A 17,907-nucleotide genomic window follows, 5' to 3' on the forward strand; every position below is an offset into this window, starting at 1 on the left:
TCTTCCTCTTATCAAGATTCATGATTTGGGGCTTTGTATTTGAAACACATTTAGTTTAGTCAAGGCTATATCTATGACTATTGGCTTGGAAATAACATTTAAAGCAAGACAGGATCATCAGTGTGTACATAATTTGAGGGAGTGCTTCATCCCTCCCTGAGTCTACTGCTAGCATATAGTTCCAAAATAAGAGGTAGGTTCTAGAGACCAAGCTCTGTCCATGCCTGGTTGCTGATGGGCCCATTTTTGAGAAAGCTCCATGCAGTCATCTGTAGATGTTGTGAGTTCATAACTGCAATGTCTAGGTGGTACACAAAAATTTTTCACAGTCCTTCTGCCTGTTTTCCTATTCTTACATTCTTTCTACTCTCCTCTTCTGCACCAATTTTCTGAGACATAGAGTGGACAGTATAAATATCTTGTTTATAGATGAATAATTATTCTTATTCTCAGAATCTTGTATACTCATGGATCTCTTCATTCACTATTATTCACTGTATGGAGATGTTTCACTGATCAATATTAAAAGTAGAATTTATGTATCAATAAAAAAGGCACATAATTTGGAAGACAGTGTGGTGATATGTCAATTTGCTCAATATCAGTATTCTGTTCTTGTTAAGGGCTGTGGCCTTTCTGAACATGGTTTTTTGATCATGTTCACATACTGGGAATAAATTCCTTGCTGCTAAGTATACACCATATCTAATCAGAGAGGGGTTACTGTAGTAACAGTAGTGCCATTGGTGCACAGATGGCCACATGTTACCTGGGTGATTGATCTAATATTTCAGCGAGGTCACAGCTGTGTAGCACTGCTGATGACTTTTCACTCCCAGCAGCATGCAAACCTCCTTCTAGGACTCAGAAAGTTAGCCTGCAAGGAGGAAGCTTCCAGCTCACTTCTAGCTTGAATTCTCTGCCATGTAAACAAGGTGTGAACACACTAACTTTGTGGGTTAAAAAAATTATGATGGGCAAAGGGAGGAGGAAATATTATGGAATGTTTCTCCCTCATCCTTTATTATGGGGTGTACAGAGAATTGAGAAGAGGAATAAGGTGATATTGGCAGAAATTTGCTTGTCAGTCATGCATTCCAGACCGCAAAAAGTTTAGTCTGAAGCATAGCTCTTACATAATGTATTTACTCTTATTTTCTCTCTGTATTTTTTGAACTATTCTGTTCCAAATTTGTACTATTTAATCAGAAAGTATGAAGCTGTTTCACTCTAATCTACTCTTTACAAAGTCTCTCAGAATTCTCAGTTCTAACAGGTCATTATCCCAGCTTAATAAGCTATGATATTTCTCGCATATACTGTAATCTGGCTAAAGTGCCTGTTAACCAGTAAAACTATGCTGCGTGTTGGGTGAGAATGTTCTGGAAGTGTCATCAGCAGTGGTGAAAACAAACCTCTATACCATCACTAGCAGAAACAAAAATTCTTTTTAAAGACCTCCATTCAAATTCGTTTATGGCTTCATTGAGAAGATAATTTCAGGATGAGCCAATATGAGTCACAGTTGGAGATTTATTAAAACTAGAAAGAATGCCATTCTGGAAAACACAATAATAACATAGGCATGAGATTCACAAAGGCAAGTCATGTGTTAGTATCTTTATATATCCACACAAAAGCTCTCAAGTTAAAATTTGTCAGAGGGTATAATTTGCAGTAAAGTTTAAAGAAAAAAATCCTTGCTTTTATGAACAAATTTGTAAAATAGATTTATGAAGGGCATTGTTTAGATTTACAAAGGGGATGGAAGTAAAAACATGCAAAGGTTTTAGGTTATTTTAGTAGTAAGAAAGTGGTTTCTTTATTCCCTTTTACATCTCCAGTTGAGAGATCTTTAGGAAAATAAGCTTGCCTCAGTGGGCAATTTGGGTTTTATCAATAATATGAGGAGTTTCCTCATTCTGTCTTCAGGAAACATAAACCAGACTTCTTTTTTTAACCTGGGTTTTAAAAACATAAGATTGTGTTAATTTCATAGTGTCTCAGAACAGCAACATCTTCAGACAGATGCTAGTATGGGAAGAGCAGGGCTCATGTACTTGATTTATTCTGAAGTGTCCTATCACATAGACTTAAATGGTACCCAGTCATCCCTGTAAGAATTTCTTGAACAAGTGCTGCTGTCATGATATTGTACCCATCAATCATGAGGAAATCACTATAATTATGTTATTACTCAAGATCTCTGTTTTGATGAGCCCCTCTGCCATGGTTGAAAGCTTTAGTTGGATGGATTTTATTGGATTTCACTCAGCATTTGACATACTTCAGATGAGATGATAGAACCACCTGAATATATTTGGAAGGAGAAGGCTGCTTAGAACTCATATACACTCTCATTGCTTTTCTTTACTTTTCATTGTGTAGCTCTGGTCCATCATCCTGCTAAGTTGCTGCATATAATTCTCTTATTCCATCATCTTCAGTGAAGTTAACCATCCTAAGTTCTATAACCATCCTAACCTCTGTAAAGTTCAGTTATAATCACGCATTCTTCCAAGAAAACATTTTAGTTTGGAGAGGAAGGAATGAAGAAAGTTGGTAATCACCCCCTGCTGAGGGCACTTAATATGATTCTTAAATTTTATATGCTGCCGTTTATTAACCTGCGTGTAACATTGGACTGTGAGGTAGTTAGCTTCATAAAGTGTGCCCCCTATGCAATCATGGAGATCTGCATTGCATTCTACACTGGGAACTTACGTAAAAATCTGGGAAGGATATCATGAATAATGTCCGTGCTAAGAAGTGACACTAGGTGGATGTCTGGGTTTAATTGACCAGCCAGTGTAGCTGAATATGTAAGTCCTAAGTCTCATTGAGGGACTCTGTCTCAAATGGATGAGTTATCACTCTCAAGATGACACTTCACAGGTACATTCACACACACACATACACACACACACATACAGAGAGAGAGAGACAGAGAGAGAGAGACAGAGAGAGACAGAGAGACAGAGAGACAGAGAGAGAGAGAGACCAAGAGACAGAGAGTCAGAGTAACAGACACAGAGAGAGACAGAGAGACATAGACAGATATACATGTATACACTCATGCACATATGGGCACCCATGGTATCTATCAGCCATGTTGATTGATTATTGGATTCTTACCGGCAGTGAGGCAGGTATTGGGGCAGGAAGTCTATTGTTCCTCTTTTATGTACAGTATACCCAAGGAAACTGTCTTTTAAGATGTAAAAACTTAATTAGATTTCTTATTTTAGCTGTACACAAATTCATATGTGTCTCCCCCTACAAAAAAAAAGATGTTTTAGAGATGTATTTGTTCAGCTTCCAAGAATGTGGGAACCTGTGAGAATCCTAGAACCATCTCATCTAACAATCTAAGTTATGAGAAAGAGAAGTCATATAAGACCTGACATAAACTGATCCTATAAAATAATACATTTTGTAGGATCAGATAGGAAGGTAGAGGGTGTCTGCCAAGATTTTCCTGTCCTCATGTCCCAGCATAAATCATTTGACCAGGGTCACAGAGAAATGAAACAAAAATAATTTACTATGAAATGTAAAGACACTGCTCAGAATGGGAGAGAGAACTAGTGTGCTGGTTAAACTTTGTCAACTCAACAAAACACATGCTGCCTAGGGAAAATGATTCTTGATTCACATTGGTCAGGAGACAAGTCTGTGAGCATTTTCTTAGTTAATGATTTGTATGGGAAAACTTTCCTCTATGTTGTGACACCATGAGCAGGTAATCCTGGCTTGTTTAGGAAGGCAGGCTAAACATGCCATGGGGAGAAGCTTTCCTCAAGTGTCTCTCCCTTTATTTGTGGCTCCTGGTTCCTGCCTTGAGTTACTCAGTAATGGACTCTGATCCAGATTAACAAGGTAAATCCCTATGGGGGAAGTATGTGTGTTCAAAATACTCCTAGGCTAGGGGGCTAATAAACCTCTCTGTATCATTAACATTGGCACCCTGTTTTCTGGCAATTCTAGAGCAATTATTTCATAAGTTACCCAGGTAGGGAAAGTTTTTTTTTGTCTTCTGCTTTAGCTTCTTTATATGTTAATCATCATCTCACTCTCTGTCTCTTTTCTCTCTGCCCCACCTCCGCTCTCTTTCAGTGTGTGTGTGTGTGCGTGTGTGTGTGTGTGTGTGTGTGTATGTGTCCATACACTTACTCTTCTGTCATAGTATTATACCATTAGTTATTTGTCATAAAGTAGCTGATTATTTTTATGTTATTGAAGTTATTGTTAGAAATATGCAGATGTCTTCAGGCAAAATACACCATTTGAAAGCCACATTGGAAGATTGGACTCGTGAAAATATCTGAGAATGCAAAGGGCTCCGATGTGGACAAAGAAGAAGGCTTGTGGGACAATTGGCAGAGAATATGGGTAATGGCTGTGGAATCTGGAGAGGTCACTGGTGGTAGAAAAATCAGGGTCTAAGTGTACTTATGTGTCAGGTTACCGTAGAAGCACTTCCAAGTAATAGATGATTGAGTTAAAAGCTTCGTTTGCCATTAGATTGTCTTAAACCTAATGTAGGGATGGTGTTAAACACAAACAAGGCAAATAACAGTCATTTAGCAGTTAGGAACCGTGTGTTCTTTCCTACTTGAAGTTGATTCAATGTGTAAGTAAATGATTGCTGGAGTCAGGCTTCTTCTTCTCACCCCAGTGTACCTGTGAATGTTGTGAAAATTAGCTTATTATTTATTTTCCCCCATTGCTATTTATATTAGCCAGTGTTCTCCATAGAAACAACTAAGGCCCACGTGTGCGTGCATGTGTGTGTGCACGTGCACGTGCGCGCGCGCGCACACACACACGCACACACACACACACACACACACACACACACACACACACACAAAGGTAAGAGCCTATGCTATGACAACTCTGAGAAGGTTGGCTCAGCTAATTTTTCAGAAAGCCAACTAAACACACAAGTAGTAGTTAAAAGTAGAAAGAGGAGACATATTCCATGTAACCATGTTGGCAAAGGACTAAATAAGTCCAGTGTGCGTCTCAAATTTATCTGTGGATTTTTTTTTTTGGCAGCAGCATCAGGGACTGGGATTGATGTTTTGAGATAGAACTTCTCTGTTTATTCCCAGCTTTCATGGTACTCTCTCTGGAGACCAAGCTGGCCTCTAATTCACAGACATCTGCCTCACTCTGTTTCTGTTTCTGATTAAAGTTGTGTGCCACTATAGCACCTGTGAGATCTTTATAAGCTTATATTTTAAAACAGGACAATCATTATTTATAGCTAAGGACTCCTGCCTGTCATCATATTCTGAGCTTGTATCTCTTGCAAGGTTACTAGAAAAGTTGTCATAAACATGCAAATCTCTTTCAGAGAGACAAATTCCCACCCTGGCTTAATATCAGCTTCAACCTTTTCCTTATCCGAGAGTGATATTCCTGGAGGAGTTTTAGTTTCTTGGAGACCATTGTTTAAATAGTTCTGAAGCCAAAGGGAGGAGTATAGTTGTCTTCATACCCACCTTCCCAACAGTACAGTTGGGAACAATACACACACACAACACAGACTGAGGCTGAGGTTTCTTATAATGCGTTGGTGCACAGGATTATGGGCTTTGGAAAGTATTGGGAACTGCTGTTTCTTAAGAAGATACCTCCAAAACCCAAGAGCTTAGAAGTAAATAAAATCAAACTAAATGTGACTTTAAAAGCTGGAGAACATGCCAAGCTGGACTAGTACAGTACTTCTCAGCTGAAGGCTAGGAAAGAAAAAAAGTGTGACCCCAGATCAAGTAGAAAAATAGGTAAAAGGGAGTTGTGATTGCCTCCTGGCCTTGCTTTGTGTCCTCGTGGAACACTAAATGGATTAGATGGTACTCAACAACATTGGGAAGAGAAACCATATTGACTCTACTGTCTGGTTCCTATCTGAATACCACATGTGTTTAATATTTAATCTGAACGTCTTTGATTCATGTAGCCTAGTTGAGTCTTTGACACTATTATATGACACTTTCATCTACATAATTTCTGCTTGAATACTACTCTACTAAATTACAAAACAGCATTTTCATGTTTAAGTAAGTGTAAGTTTTGTGCTGGTCCTCAGTTACTGCTGTCTTAGACAGTATGCAAAAGATCATATCTGAAAGGCTGATACAAGTCTCTTCTTTGGAAGATTATATTGCACCTTCTGATTATAAGAGAGGTAGTGGTTGGGACAGGGGGGTGTAGCCTAGTTCCAGCACATGGACCAATGAGTCCTGTTTTAGAACTGATATCTTAGGGTCTGATATCTTCACCAATATGGGCTTAGCGTCTACTTCACAAGTTTTGTTTTAACAGCAAGGAGAAGAATAAGAAAACTCATTGGCAAATATTATTTACTTGCCAGGATCTTGAACCTTCTATGAGATAAGCATTAAGTCATGCCGACACAGAATTAGTTTAGATAGGTCATGAAGGTGAGAAGACCCACTATTAATGTGTGTAGTACTCTGATCTGCAACTTGGGCTTAATAAAAAGAAGAAAGTAAGCTAATCACTAACATTCATCTGTGTCTGCTTCATGACTTGAGCTTCTTGTGACCACCTGTCGCAAGTTCCTATCAACATGTGTATCTCATGTGATGCCACATGTTTCCTGCCATGATGTACCACATCTCCTTGAACTCTTAGCTGGAATAAACTCTTTTTTTTTAATTAACTTGAGTATTTCTTATATACATTTCGAGTGTTATTCCCTTTCCCAGTTTCCGGGCAAACATTCCCCTCCCCCCTCCCCTTCCTTATGGGTATTCCCCTCCCAACCCTCCCCCCATTGCCGCCCTCCCCCCATAGTCCAGTTCACTGGGGGTTCAGTCTTAGCAGGACCCAGGGCTTCCACTTCCACTGATGCTCTTACTAGGATATTCATTGCTACCTATGGGGTCAGAGTCCAGGGTCAGTCCATGTATAGTCTTTAGGTAGTGGCTTAGTCCCTGGAAGCTCTGGTTGCTTGACATTGTTGTACTTTTGGGGTCTCGAGCCCCTTCAAGCTCTTCCAGTTCTTTCTCTGATTCCTTCAACGGGGGACCTATTCCCAGTTCAGTGGTTTGCTGCTGGCATTCGCCTCTGTATTTGCTGTATTCTGGCTGTGTCTCTCAGGAGCGATCTACATCCGGCTCCTGTCAGTCTGCACTTCTTTGCTTCATCCATCTTGTCTAATTGGGTGGCTGTATATGTATGGGCCACATGAAGGGCAGGCTCTGAATGGGTGTTCCTTCAGTCTCTGTTTTAATCTTTGCCTCTCCCTTCCCAGCCAAGGGTATTCATTTTCCTCATTTAAAGAAGGAGTGAAGCATTCACATTTTGATCATCCGTCTTGAGTTTCGTTTGTTCTAGGGATCTAGGGTAATTCAAGCATTTGGGCTAATAGCCACTTATCAATGAGTGCATACCATGTATGTCTTTCTGTGATTGGGTTAGCTCACTCAGGATGATATTTTCCAGTTCCAACCATTTGCCTACGAAATTCATAAACTCGTAGTTTTTGATAGCTGAGTAATATTCCAATGTGTAGATGTGCCACATTTTCTGTATCCATTCCTCTGTTGAAGAGCATCTGGATTCTTTCCAGTTTCTGGCTATTATAAATAAGGCTGCGATGAACATAGTGGAGCACATGTCTGTTTTATATGTTGAGGCATCTTTTGGGTATATGCCCAAAAGAGGTATAGCTGGATCCTCAGGCAGTTCAATGTCCAATTTTCTGAGGAACCTCCAAACTGATTTCCAGAATGATTTTACCAGTCTGCAATCCCACCAACAATGGAGGAGTGTTCCCTTTCTCCACATCCTCGCCAGCATCTGCTGTCACCTGAGTTTTTGATCTTAGCCATTCTCACTGGTGTGAGGTGAAATCTCAGGGTTGTTTTGATTTGCATTTCCCATATGACTAAAGATGTTGAACATTTCTTTAGGTGTTTCTCAGCCATTCAGTATTCCTCAGCTGTGAATCCTTTGTTTAGCTCTGAACCCCATTTTTAATAGGGTTATTTGTTTCCCTGCGGTCTAACTTCTTGAGTTCTTTGTATATTTTGGATATAAGGCCTCTATCTGTTGTAGGATTGGTAAAGATCTTTTCCGAATCTGTTGGTTGCCGTTTTGTCCTAACCACAGTGTCCTTTGCCTTACAGAAGCTTTGCAGTTTTATGAGGTCCCAATTGTCGATTCTTGATCTTAGAGCATAAGCCATTGGTGTTTTGTTCAGGAAATTTTTTCCAGTGCCCATGTGTTCCAGATGCTTCCCTAGTTTTTCTTCTATTAGTTTGAGTGTGTCTGGTTTGATGTGGAGGTCCTTGATCCACTTGGACTTAAGCTTTGTACAGGGTGATAAGCATGGATCGATCTGTATTCTTCTACATGTTGACCTCCAGTTGAACCAGCACCATTTGCTGAAAATGCTATCTTTTTTCCATTGGATGGTTTTGGCTCCTTTGTCAAAAATCAAGTGACCATAGGTGTGTGGGTTCATTTCTGGGTCTTCAATTCTATTCCATTGGTCTATCTGTCTGTCTCTGTACCAATGCCATGCAGTTTTTATCACTATTGCTCTGTAATACTGCTTGATTCAGGGATAGTGATTCCCCCTGAAGTCCTTTTATTGTTGAGGATAGCTTTATCTATCCTGGGTTTTTTGTTATTCCAGATGAATTTGCAAATTGTTCTGTCTAACTCTTTGAAGAATTGGATTGGTATTTTGATGGGGATTGCATTGAATCTGTAGGTTGCTTTTGGTAAAAAGGCCATTTTTACTATATTAATCCTGCCAATCGATAAGCATGGGAGATCTTTCCATCTTCTGAGGTCTTCTTCAATTTCTTTCCTCAGTGTCTTGATGTTCTTATTGTACAGATCTTTTACTTGCTTGGTTAAAGTCACACAGAGGTACTTTATATTATTTGGGTCTATTATGAAGGGTGTCGTTTCCCTAATTTCTTTCTCGGCTTGTTTCTCTTTTGTATAGAGGAAGGCAACTGATTTATTTGAGTTAATTTTATACCCAGCCACTTTGCTGAAGTTTTTTATCAGCTTTAGTAGTTCTCAAGAACTATATTGAATAAGTAGGGAGAGAGTGGGCAGCCTTGTCTAGTCCCTGATTTTAGTGGGATTGCTTCAAGTTTCTCTCCATTTACTTTAATGTTAGCAACTGGTTTGCTGTATATGGCTTTTACTATGTTTAGGTATGGGCCTTGAATTCCTATTCTTTCCAGGACTTTTATCATGAAGGGGTGTTGAATTTTGTCAAATGCTTTCTCAGCATCTAATGAAATGATCATGTGGTTTTGTTCTTTCAGTTTGTTTATATAATGGATCAGGTTGATGGTTTTCCGTATATTAAACCATCCCTGCATGACTGGGATGAAGCCTACTTGATCATGGTGGATGATTGTTTTGATGTGCTCTTGAATTCGGTTTGCCAGAATTTTATTGAGTATTTTTGCGTCGATATTCATAAGGGAAATTGGTCTAAAGTTCTCTTTCTTTGTTGTGTCTTTGTGTGGTTTAGGTATAAGAGTAATTGTGGCTTCGTAGAAGGAATTCGGTAGGGATCCATCTGTTTCAATTTTGTGGAATAGTTTGGATAATATTGGTATGAGGTCCTCTATGAAGGTCTGATAGAATTCTGCACTAAACCCGTCTGGACCTGGGCTCTTTTTGGTAGGGAGACCTTTAATGATTTCTATTTCCTTAGGAGTTATGTGGTTGTTTAACTGGTTTATCTGTTCCTGATTTAACTTTGATACCTGGTATCTGTCTAGGAAATTGTCCATTTCCTGAAGATTTTCAAGTTTTGTTGAATATAGGTTTTTATAGTAAGATCTGATGATTTTTTTAATTTCCTCTGAATCTGTAGTTATGTCTCCCTTTTCATTTCTGATTTTGTTAATTTGGACGCACTCTCTTTGTCCTTTCGTTAGTCTGGCTAAGGGTTTATCTATCTTGTTGATTTTCTCAAAGAACCAACTTTTGGTTCTGTTGATTCTTTCTATGGCCTTTTTGTTTCTACTTGGTTGATTTCAGCTCTGAGTTTGATTATTTCCTGCCTTCTACTTGTCCTGGGTGTATTTGCTTCTTTTTGTTCTAGAACTTTTAGGTGTGCTGTCAAGCTGCTGACATACGCTCTTTCCTGTTTCTTTCTGCAGGCACTCAGCGCTATGAGTTTTCCTCTTAGCACAGCTTTCATTGTATCCCATAAGTTTGGGTATGTTGTACCTTCATTTTCATTGAATTCTAAAAAGTTTTTAATTTCTTTCTTTATTTGTTCCTTGACCAGGTTATCATTGAGTAGAGCATTGTTCAGTTTCCACGTATATGTGGGCATTCTTCCCTTATTGTTATTGAAGACCAGTTTTAGGCCGTGGTGGTCTGATAGCACTCATGGGATTATTTCTATCTTTCTGTACCTGTTGAGGCCCGTTTTTTGACCATTTATATGGTCAGTTTTGGAGAAAGCACAATGAGGAGCTGAGAGAAGGTATATCCTTTTGCTTTAGGATAGAATGTTCTATAAATATCCGTTAAGTCCATTTGGCTCATGACTTCTCTTAGTCTGTCGACATCACTGTTTAATTTCTGTTTCCATGATCTGTCCATTGATGAGAGTGGGGTGTTGAAATCTCCCACTATTATTGTGTGAGGTGCAATGTGTGTTTTGAGCTTTAGTAAGGTTTCTTTTACGTATGTAGGTGCCCTTGTATTTGGGGCATAGATATTTAGGATTGAGAGTTCATCTTGGTGGATTTTTCCTTTGATGAATATGAAGTGTCCTTCCTTATCTTTTTTGATGACTTTTAGTTGGAAATTGATTTTATTTGATATTAGAATGGCTACTACAGCTTGCTTCTTCTGACCATTTGATTGGAAATTTGTTTTCCAGCCTTTCACTCTGAGGTAGTGTCTGTCTTTGTCTCTGAGGTGTGTTTCCTGTAGGCAGCAGAATGCAGGGTCCACGTTGCGTATCCAGTTTGTTAATCTATGTCTTTTTATTGGGGAGTTGAGGCCATTGATATTGAGAGATATTAAGGAATAGTGATTATTGCTTCCTGTTATATTCATATTTGGATGTGAGGTTATGTTTGTGTGCTTTCATTCTCTTTGTTTTGTTGCCAAGACGATTAGTTTATTGCTTCTTCTAGGGTATAGCTTGCCTCCTTATGTTGGGCTTTACCATTTATTATCCTTTGTAGTGCTGGATTTGTAGAAAGATATTGTGTAAATTTGGTTTTGTCATGGAATATCTTGGTTTCTCCATCAATGTTAATTGAGAGTTTTCCTGGGCATTTTTGTTCTCTTAGTTTCTGTATGACATCAGTCCAGGGTCTTCTGGCCTTCATAGTTTCTGGCGAGAAGTCTGGTGTGATCCTGATAGGTCTGCCTTTATATGTTACTTGACCTTTTCCCCTTACTGCTTTTAATATTCTTTCTTTATTTTGTGCGTTTGGTGTTTTGACAATTATGTGACGGGAGGTGTTTCTTTTCTGATCCAATCTATTTGGAGTTCTGTAGGCTTCTTGTATGTCTATGGGTATCTCTTTTTTTAGGTTAGGGAAGTTTTCTTCTATGATTTTGTTGAAGATATTTACTGGTCCTTTGAGCTGGGAGTCTTCACTCTCTTCTGTACCTATTATCCTTAGGTTTGATCTTCTCATTGATTCCTGGATTTCCTGTATGTTTTGGACCAGTAGCTTTTTCTGCTTTACATTATCTTTGACAGTTGAGTCAATGATTTCTAAGGAAACTTCTGCTCCTGAGATTCTCTCTTCCATCTCTTGTATTCTGTTGGTGAAGCTCGTATCTACAGCTCCTTGTCTCTTCTTTTGGTTTTCTATATCCAGGGTTGTTTCCATGTGTTCTTTCTTGATTGCTTCTATTTCCATTTTTAATTCCTTCAACTGTTTGATTGTGTTTTCCTGGAATTCTTTCAGGGATTTTTGTTTCTCCTCTCTATGGGCTTCTACTTGTTTATTTATGTTTTCCTGGAATTCTTTCAGGGATTTTTGTGTCTCCTCTCTATGGGCTTCTACTTGTTTATGTTTTCCTGGAATTCTTTCAGGCATTTTTGCGATTCCTCTCTGTAGGCTTCTACTTGTTCTCTAAGGGAGTTCTTCACATCTTTCTTGAAGTCCTCCAGCATCATGATCAAAAATGATTTTGAAACTAGATCTTGCTTTTCTGGTGTGTTTGGATATTCCATGTTTGTTTTGATGGGAGAATTGGGCTCCGATGGTGCCATGTAGTCTTGGTTTCTGTTGCTTGGGTTCCTGCGCTTGCCTCTCGCCATCAAATTATCGCTAGTGTTACTTTGTTCTGCTATTTCTGACAGTGGCTAGACTGTCCTATAAGCCTGTGTGTCAGGAGTGCTGTAGACCTGTTTTCTTCTCTTTCAGTCAGTTATGGGGACAGCGTGTTCTGCTTTCGGGTGTGTAGTTTTTCCTCTCTACAGGTCTTCAGCTGTTCCTGTGGGCCTGTGTCTTGAGTTCACCAGGCAGTCTTCTTGCAGCAGAAAAGTTGGTCTTACCTGTGGTCCCGAGGCTCAAGTTCGCTCGTGGGGTGCTGCCCATGGGCTCTCTGCAGCAGCAGCAACCAGGAAGACCTGTGCCGCCGTTTCCAGGAGCTTCAGTGCACCAGGGTTCTAGATGGTCTTTGGCTTTTTCCTCTGGTGTCCAAGATGTGTGTGCAGAGAGCAGTCTCTTCTGGTTTCCCAGGCTTGTCTGCCTCTCTGAAGGTTTAGCTCTCCCTCCCATGGGATTTGGGTGCAGAGAACTGTTTATCCAGTCTGTTTCCTTCAGGTTCCGGTGGTGTCTCAGGCAGGGGTCCTGCCACTCCTGGTCCCTCCCCTACGGGTGCCCAGAGGCCTTATACAGTTTCCTCTTGGGCCAGGGATGTGGGCATGGGTGAGCAGTGTTGGTGGTCTCTTCTGCTCTGCAGCCTCAGGCGTGCCCACCTGACCAGGCGGTTGGGTCTCTCTCTCACGGGGTCTGGGAGCAGATAGCTGCTGCCTGGAATAAACTCTTTATCCTTTAAGTTGTTTATTGTCAGATGTTTTACCGCAGCCACAAAAAAAGTAACTAATTCCAAAAAAATACGAAGCAATGCATGCTCAGATTCTATCATTCTGTAAAGCAAAAGGAGTTCCTCCTATGCGTATCAGTTGAATGTGGCTGTAGCTCCCTGGTTGTCTTCAGAATGCCTGGGACTTATTTGGATTGAGCTGCAGGTTTGAAATCTGTAAGTGAAGACACCTTCTTAGAACCTAAGTTGCATTGCATTTGTGTCCTTCTGATCTCCCAAGTACTTCTCCTTCTCCAAAGCTTCAATTGTTGGGTCCAGTGTAATGCTAGAGAAAATTTGTTTATACATGCAATGATAATATCATCTGACAAGGACAAAAGGAAAATTACTAACAGCTCCTAGTCCCTGTGTGGATTATTTGTGAGTTGACTTATTTCACAGTAAGTGGTGGCATAGTTGACAAAGTCATTCATACACAGAGTTGTGTTCCTTCCTAAATGTTTTACAAAACAAAAGGGGTAAATTACATGGGATTCTCTCCCACAGTCACAAACAACAGGACATATAGACTTGATTTTACTTTAAGAGGAGCTGTGTTTGTTCCTTTTAAGTGAAGGTATAAAGTCAACCTTGTGCAGAATCCAGGATGCACTTATAAGCATTTTGCCTTTCCCTAAAATGGTACCCATTGTTTCTTGATGAATATCCCCTTTAATAACTGTGGGAATATTTTCTAAAGAGAGAAAAACATGTATAAGAGAAAAACTACCTTTGATTCATGGGAGAGAATGCTGAGGCAGCCTTACTGGTGAGTTAATAGTGACTGATTACAAATGCACAAGGGTTGTTGGAAATTCAATTTGATCTGCTTGTTTGTTTGCATGAACATACAACTATCACAAATATAGCTGAGACCAGGATATGTTTTGTGTATATGCTTTGTGGTTATGTGGAAGAATGTATGTGTGTATGCTTGTGCGTATTGAGGCCAGAGGTCACCATACACTCTCTGCCTCTATTTCTTCTCACCTTAAATTTTCAGACAAGGTTTCTCACTGAACCTAGAATTCATCAATTTAGTTAAGTTGACTGCCTGGTCAGCAAGCACCCAGAACACATCTGCATCCACCTGCTTCTTTGGGACTATAACTACATACTGCCATATTCACATTTATATTTGGCTTCTCAGGAAGTGAGTTCAGATCAGAATTCTTGTGTAACAAGGGTCTTATCCACTGAACCCAAGGCTTGTGAATGATGCTCCTAGAAAGTGCTGCTGTGTGTTAGACTTCTGGCTTTCTGATCTGCACTAAGTGTGTCCTTCTGACACTTGGATCCTGGGTGTAAACTGAATACAGGCAGCTGCCTTGGAGCATGCTTACCTCAAGAGTCCTGGCTGGTTTCTATCAGTGGTGTTGGCTTGAGAGCAGACTCAGAGAAATTGAGATTTGTAATTGAAAAGCTGCTGTTCATTAGGAACAGGAAGGAGACATCTGCAGGGGATGTGATCTATGGCACTGTGGTATGAGATTGGCAGGGGGACTCATTGCTATGGAGACTTTTTTTATGAGTGAGGTAGTAGAAATGAAGATATGACATGTTTGGATGTAGAGTTTGTCAGTTATCTAAACGACAAATGACTTTCACAAAAGAACCCTTCTGTACAAGTTTAGAGCAGAGACTGAAGGAATGGTTGTCAATGCCTACAATGACATGGCACTGAGAACCAGGCATAAGCCTGAGGAATTGAAAAATGCACACACACACACACACACACACACACACACACACACACACACACACACACCACACACACACACACACACACACACACACACACACACACACACACACACACACACGGGGGTTATACGTGTTAAGAAAGAATGCCCCCTCTGTGGCTCAAAAGACCAAATACGTGCCACCAATTTACTGGGGAACAATCCAGAAAGACCAGCCTAAATCTCAAAAACAAAAGACTGGGAAGACAAAAGACAGGAATTTAACTGACCATCACCCATGTGTGTTGTTACCAAGCCAGACTGTTCCTTTGTTAGGAACAAAAGGTTTCCACATGCATCAGCAGGGCTCAGTAGGGGTCAAACCCTGCAAGGGACCCAGAAGGGTATGACAAGGGTTTGAAACACTGCAGGGGACCCAGGAGGCTCTGACAAATGTTCATTCAGAGATTGTCCCACATCCCACATGTGGCCCATATATATGGACCAGAACTAGATAAGTTTGAAGAAGCTAAAAAGTACATGCTGAAAGGGACCAGATGTAGATCTCTCCTGAGAGACAAAACCAGAGCATGTCAAATACAGAGGCAAATGCTAGCAGCAAACCACTGAACTGAGAACAGGACCCCCTTTGAAGGAATTAGAAGAAGGATTGAAAGAGCCAAAGGGAATTGCAACCCCATAAGAACAACAATGACAACCAACCAGAGCTTCCAGAGACTAAATCACTACCCGAAGACTATATATGGACTGACTTGGGCTCCAACTGCATATGTAGCAGAGAATAGTCTTGTTGGGGCACCAGTGGAAGGAGAAGCCCTTGGTCCTGCCAAGGTTGGACCCTGAGTGCAGGGGAATGTTGGGAGGGGGTAAGGGGAGATTGATAGGGGGAGAACACCTTATAGGGGAGAGGGAAGTGATAGATGGATTATGGATAGGAAACCTGGAAAAGGAATAATATTTGAAATGTAAATAAAGAAATATATCCAACAAAACAAAAAGAACCCTTCTGCTCTATTGCAACAGTAGTCCACTCTTTTTAATCCTTTAGAGAAAAAAACCAAAGCTGGGGCTAAACATATAAATATTTTCATTAATTAAGCATGACTTCCTGATGTGGAACATATTTTGTAGGTCTTCGATATACGGGTGTTCACTTCAAACTCATTTTTGCAAATAGTAATTGTTTTCCCTGTTCTCTAGTTTAGTCAAACCTGGTTTTCTCCAACCCCTCTTTCTCTCTCTCCGTTCCTCCCTCCCTCCCTCCTTCCCTCTCTCCTCTCTTCTTCGTCTCACATAGCCCAAGCTGGCCTCATAGTCATTAAGTACCAAGGGTGAACCTAACCTTCTGCCTCTACCTCCTATAGAGGAAGATTACAGATGTTTAATGCAGTGCCTAGTTTATATGCTGCTGAGGATTTATTACGGGCTTTGTATATTTTAGTCAGGTCCTCATCCACTTGAGCTACATCCCCAACTAATATAAGAACTCTTAGTATTTCTCAAAGCTTAGCTTTCTCCTGCACTCCTGCTCTCTGTCTCTCTCTGTCTCTGTCTCTCTCTGTCTCTGTCTCTCTCCTCTCTCTCTCTCTCTCTCTCTCTCTCTCTCTCTCTCTCTCTCTCTCTCTCTCTCTCTCTCTCTCTCTCTCTCTTCCCTCTCCCCTTCCTCGACATTCCACGTCAGGAGTCAGGCTCAATATCTTTTTAGCAATTAAGTATTGTAATAGTATTTTCCTATGTATATTGATTTCATTGCTATTCCAGTGTTTGGAACAAGGTTGACTCACCAAATGACTATCATCAGTGAGTTAATGTAATTATTTTTCTATCTTTGGTTCCCTAGAATAAGTTGACTTTTCCCCCCTTCTACCTAGAATCTCTGACAGCCTTTATAGATGGCATTGGAATCTTAAAATCTGAACAGAACAAATTGATCTGAGCAATAATGACATACTAAGATTGTGTAGCTGAGTGTGGAATAATTCTGAAATGAAGGGCAGCACTAGGTGGTTGTTTACACAAATTATCATATTGCAGAGTAGAAAATGTCTTTTATATGTTTGTTTTTTAATTGTTTTTCAGGGCAATGTCACTTTTTCCTGCTCAGAACCACAAATTGTTCCCATCACGTTTGTCAACTCCAGGAGCAGTTACCTGATGCTGCCTGGCACCCCCCAAATTGATGGTCTGTCAGTGAGCTTCCAGTTTCGGACATGGAATGAGGATGGTCTGCTTCTGTCCACAGAACTGTCTGAAGGCTCAGGGACCCTGCTGCTCATCCTGGAGGGTGGGACACTGAGGCTCCTGATTAAGAAAGTGGCAGGACATGGAACTGAAATCAAAACAGGTACAAATTCTGCTGACTTCTTTATAACCACCCTCCTCCCCCTCCTCTTCTTCTTCTTCCTTGTTTGCCTTTCTGTCCTCTCTCTATTCTCTACCTGCTCCACTCCCAAGTCCTCCTCTTCCCTTTTCCTTTGTTGTAATGGTTTCTTAATTTAAGTCAACCAAGGATGAAGTACTGTTTAAAACAGACCAAATCATACACAGGCATGAAGGATGAATGAATGGTGGAAAATATATTATAAATGTGAAAGAGCTTGCCCTCCCTCAAATGCAGTAATTAGACAAAAGAAACAGTTGAATCTGAATTAACCATGTGTATTTCAACATGTATTTCTTCAATTCACTCTAGGATATTCGGAAAAATGGGAGTTAGATTTCCACCCACGAGTATTTAGCACATGCTATTCCATCTGTAGAGTAGCATCATTTCTCCTGCATAGAGATCTCTCATATTGTATGTCATCTTTACCTTGGTTGCCCCAGGGAAAGCTGTTCTTCAAACTTTCCACATTCATTAGCAAATGAAAGGGTAAAGAAGTGTCTACACAGTCATACGTTCCAAAATGAATTTGTCTGGCTTCCATGTCATATTTCTATTATTTCATGGAGCTTTTTTCTAGTCCCTTTGTTCTAGTTTATGAACTGGTGAGCTTTAATAATTGTACTTCTTAAATATATTTTAAATATACTAAGTATATACTGTTATATTAAGCTTCTGGATATAATAATTCTCTTTCTAAATTGCAATATGCTGGCTGAAGTCTAGGGAACAGTGTGT

General features: G+C 40.1%; 1 protein-coding gene across 2 annotated transcripts in view; it reads left to right on the forward strand.

Annotated features, from left to right (window-relative positions):
• Positions 1-17,907, forward strand: part of Cntnap5a (contactin associated protein-like 5A) — a 982,002-nt gene that overhangs the window by 507,984 nt on the left and 456,111 nt on the right. For both annotated transcript variants that reach the window (XM_087580548.1, NM_001047865.2), the window contains 1 exon segment: positions 16,866-17,130. In XM_087580548.1, the coding sequence (XP_087436674.1) occupies positions 16,866-17,130 (265 nt within the window).

Source organism: Rattus norvegicus, chromosome 13 (assembly GCF_021556685.1).
Source record: "Rattus norvegicus strain SHRSP/BbbUtx chromosome 13, alternate assembly SHRSP_T2T, whole genome shotgun sequence".
In the NCBI taxonomy this organism is placed as follows: Eukaryota; Metazoa; Chordata; class Mammalia; order Rodentia; family Muridae; genus Rattus; species Rattus norvegicus.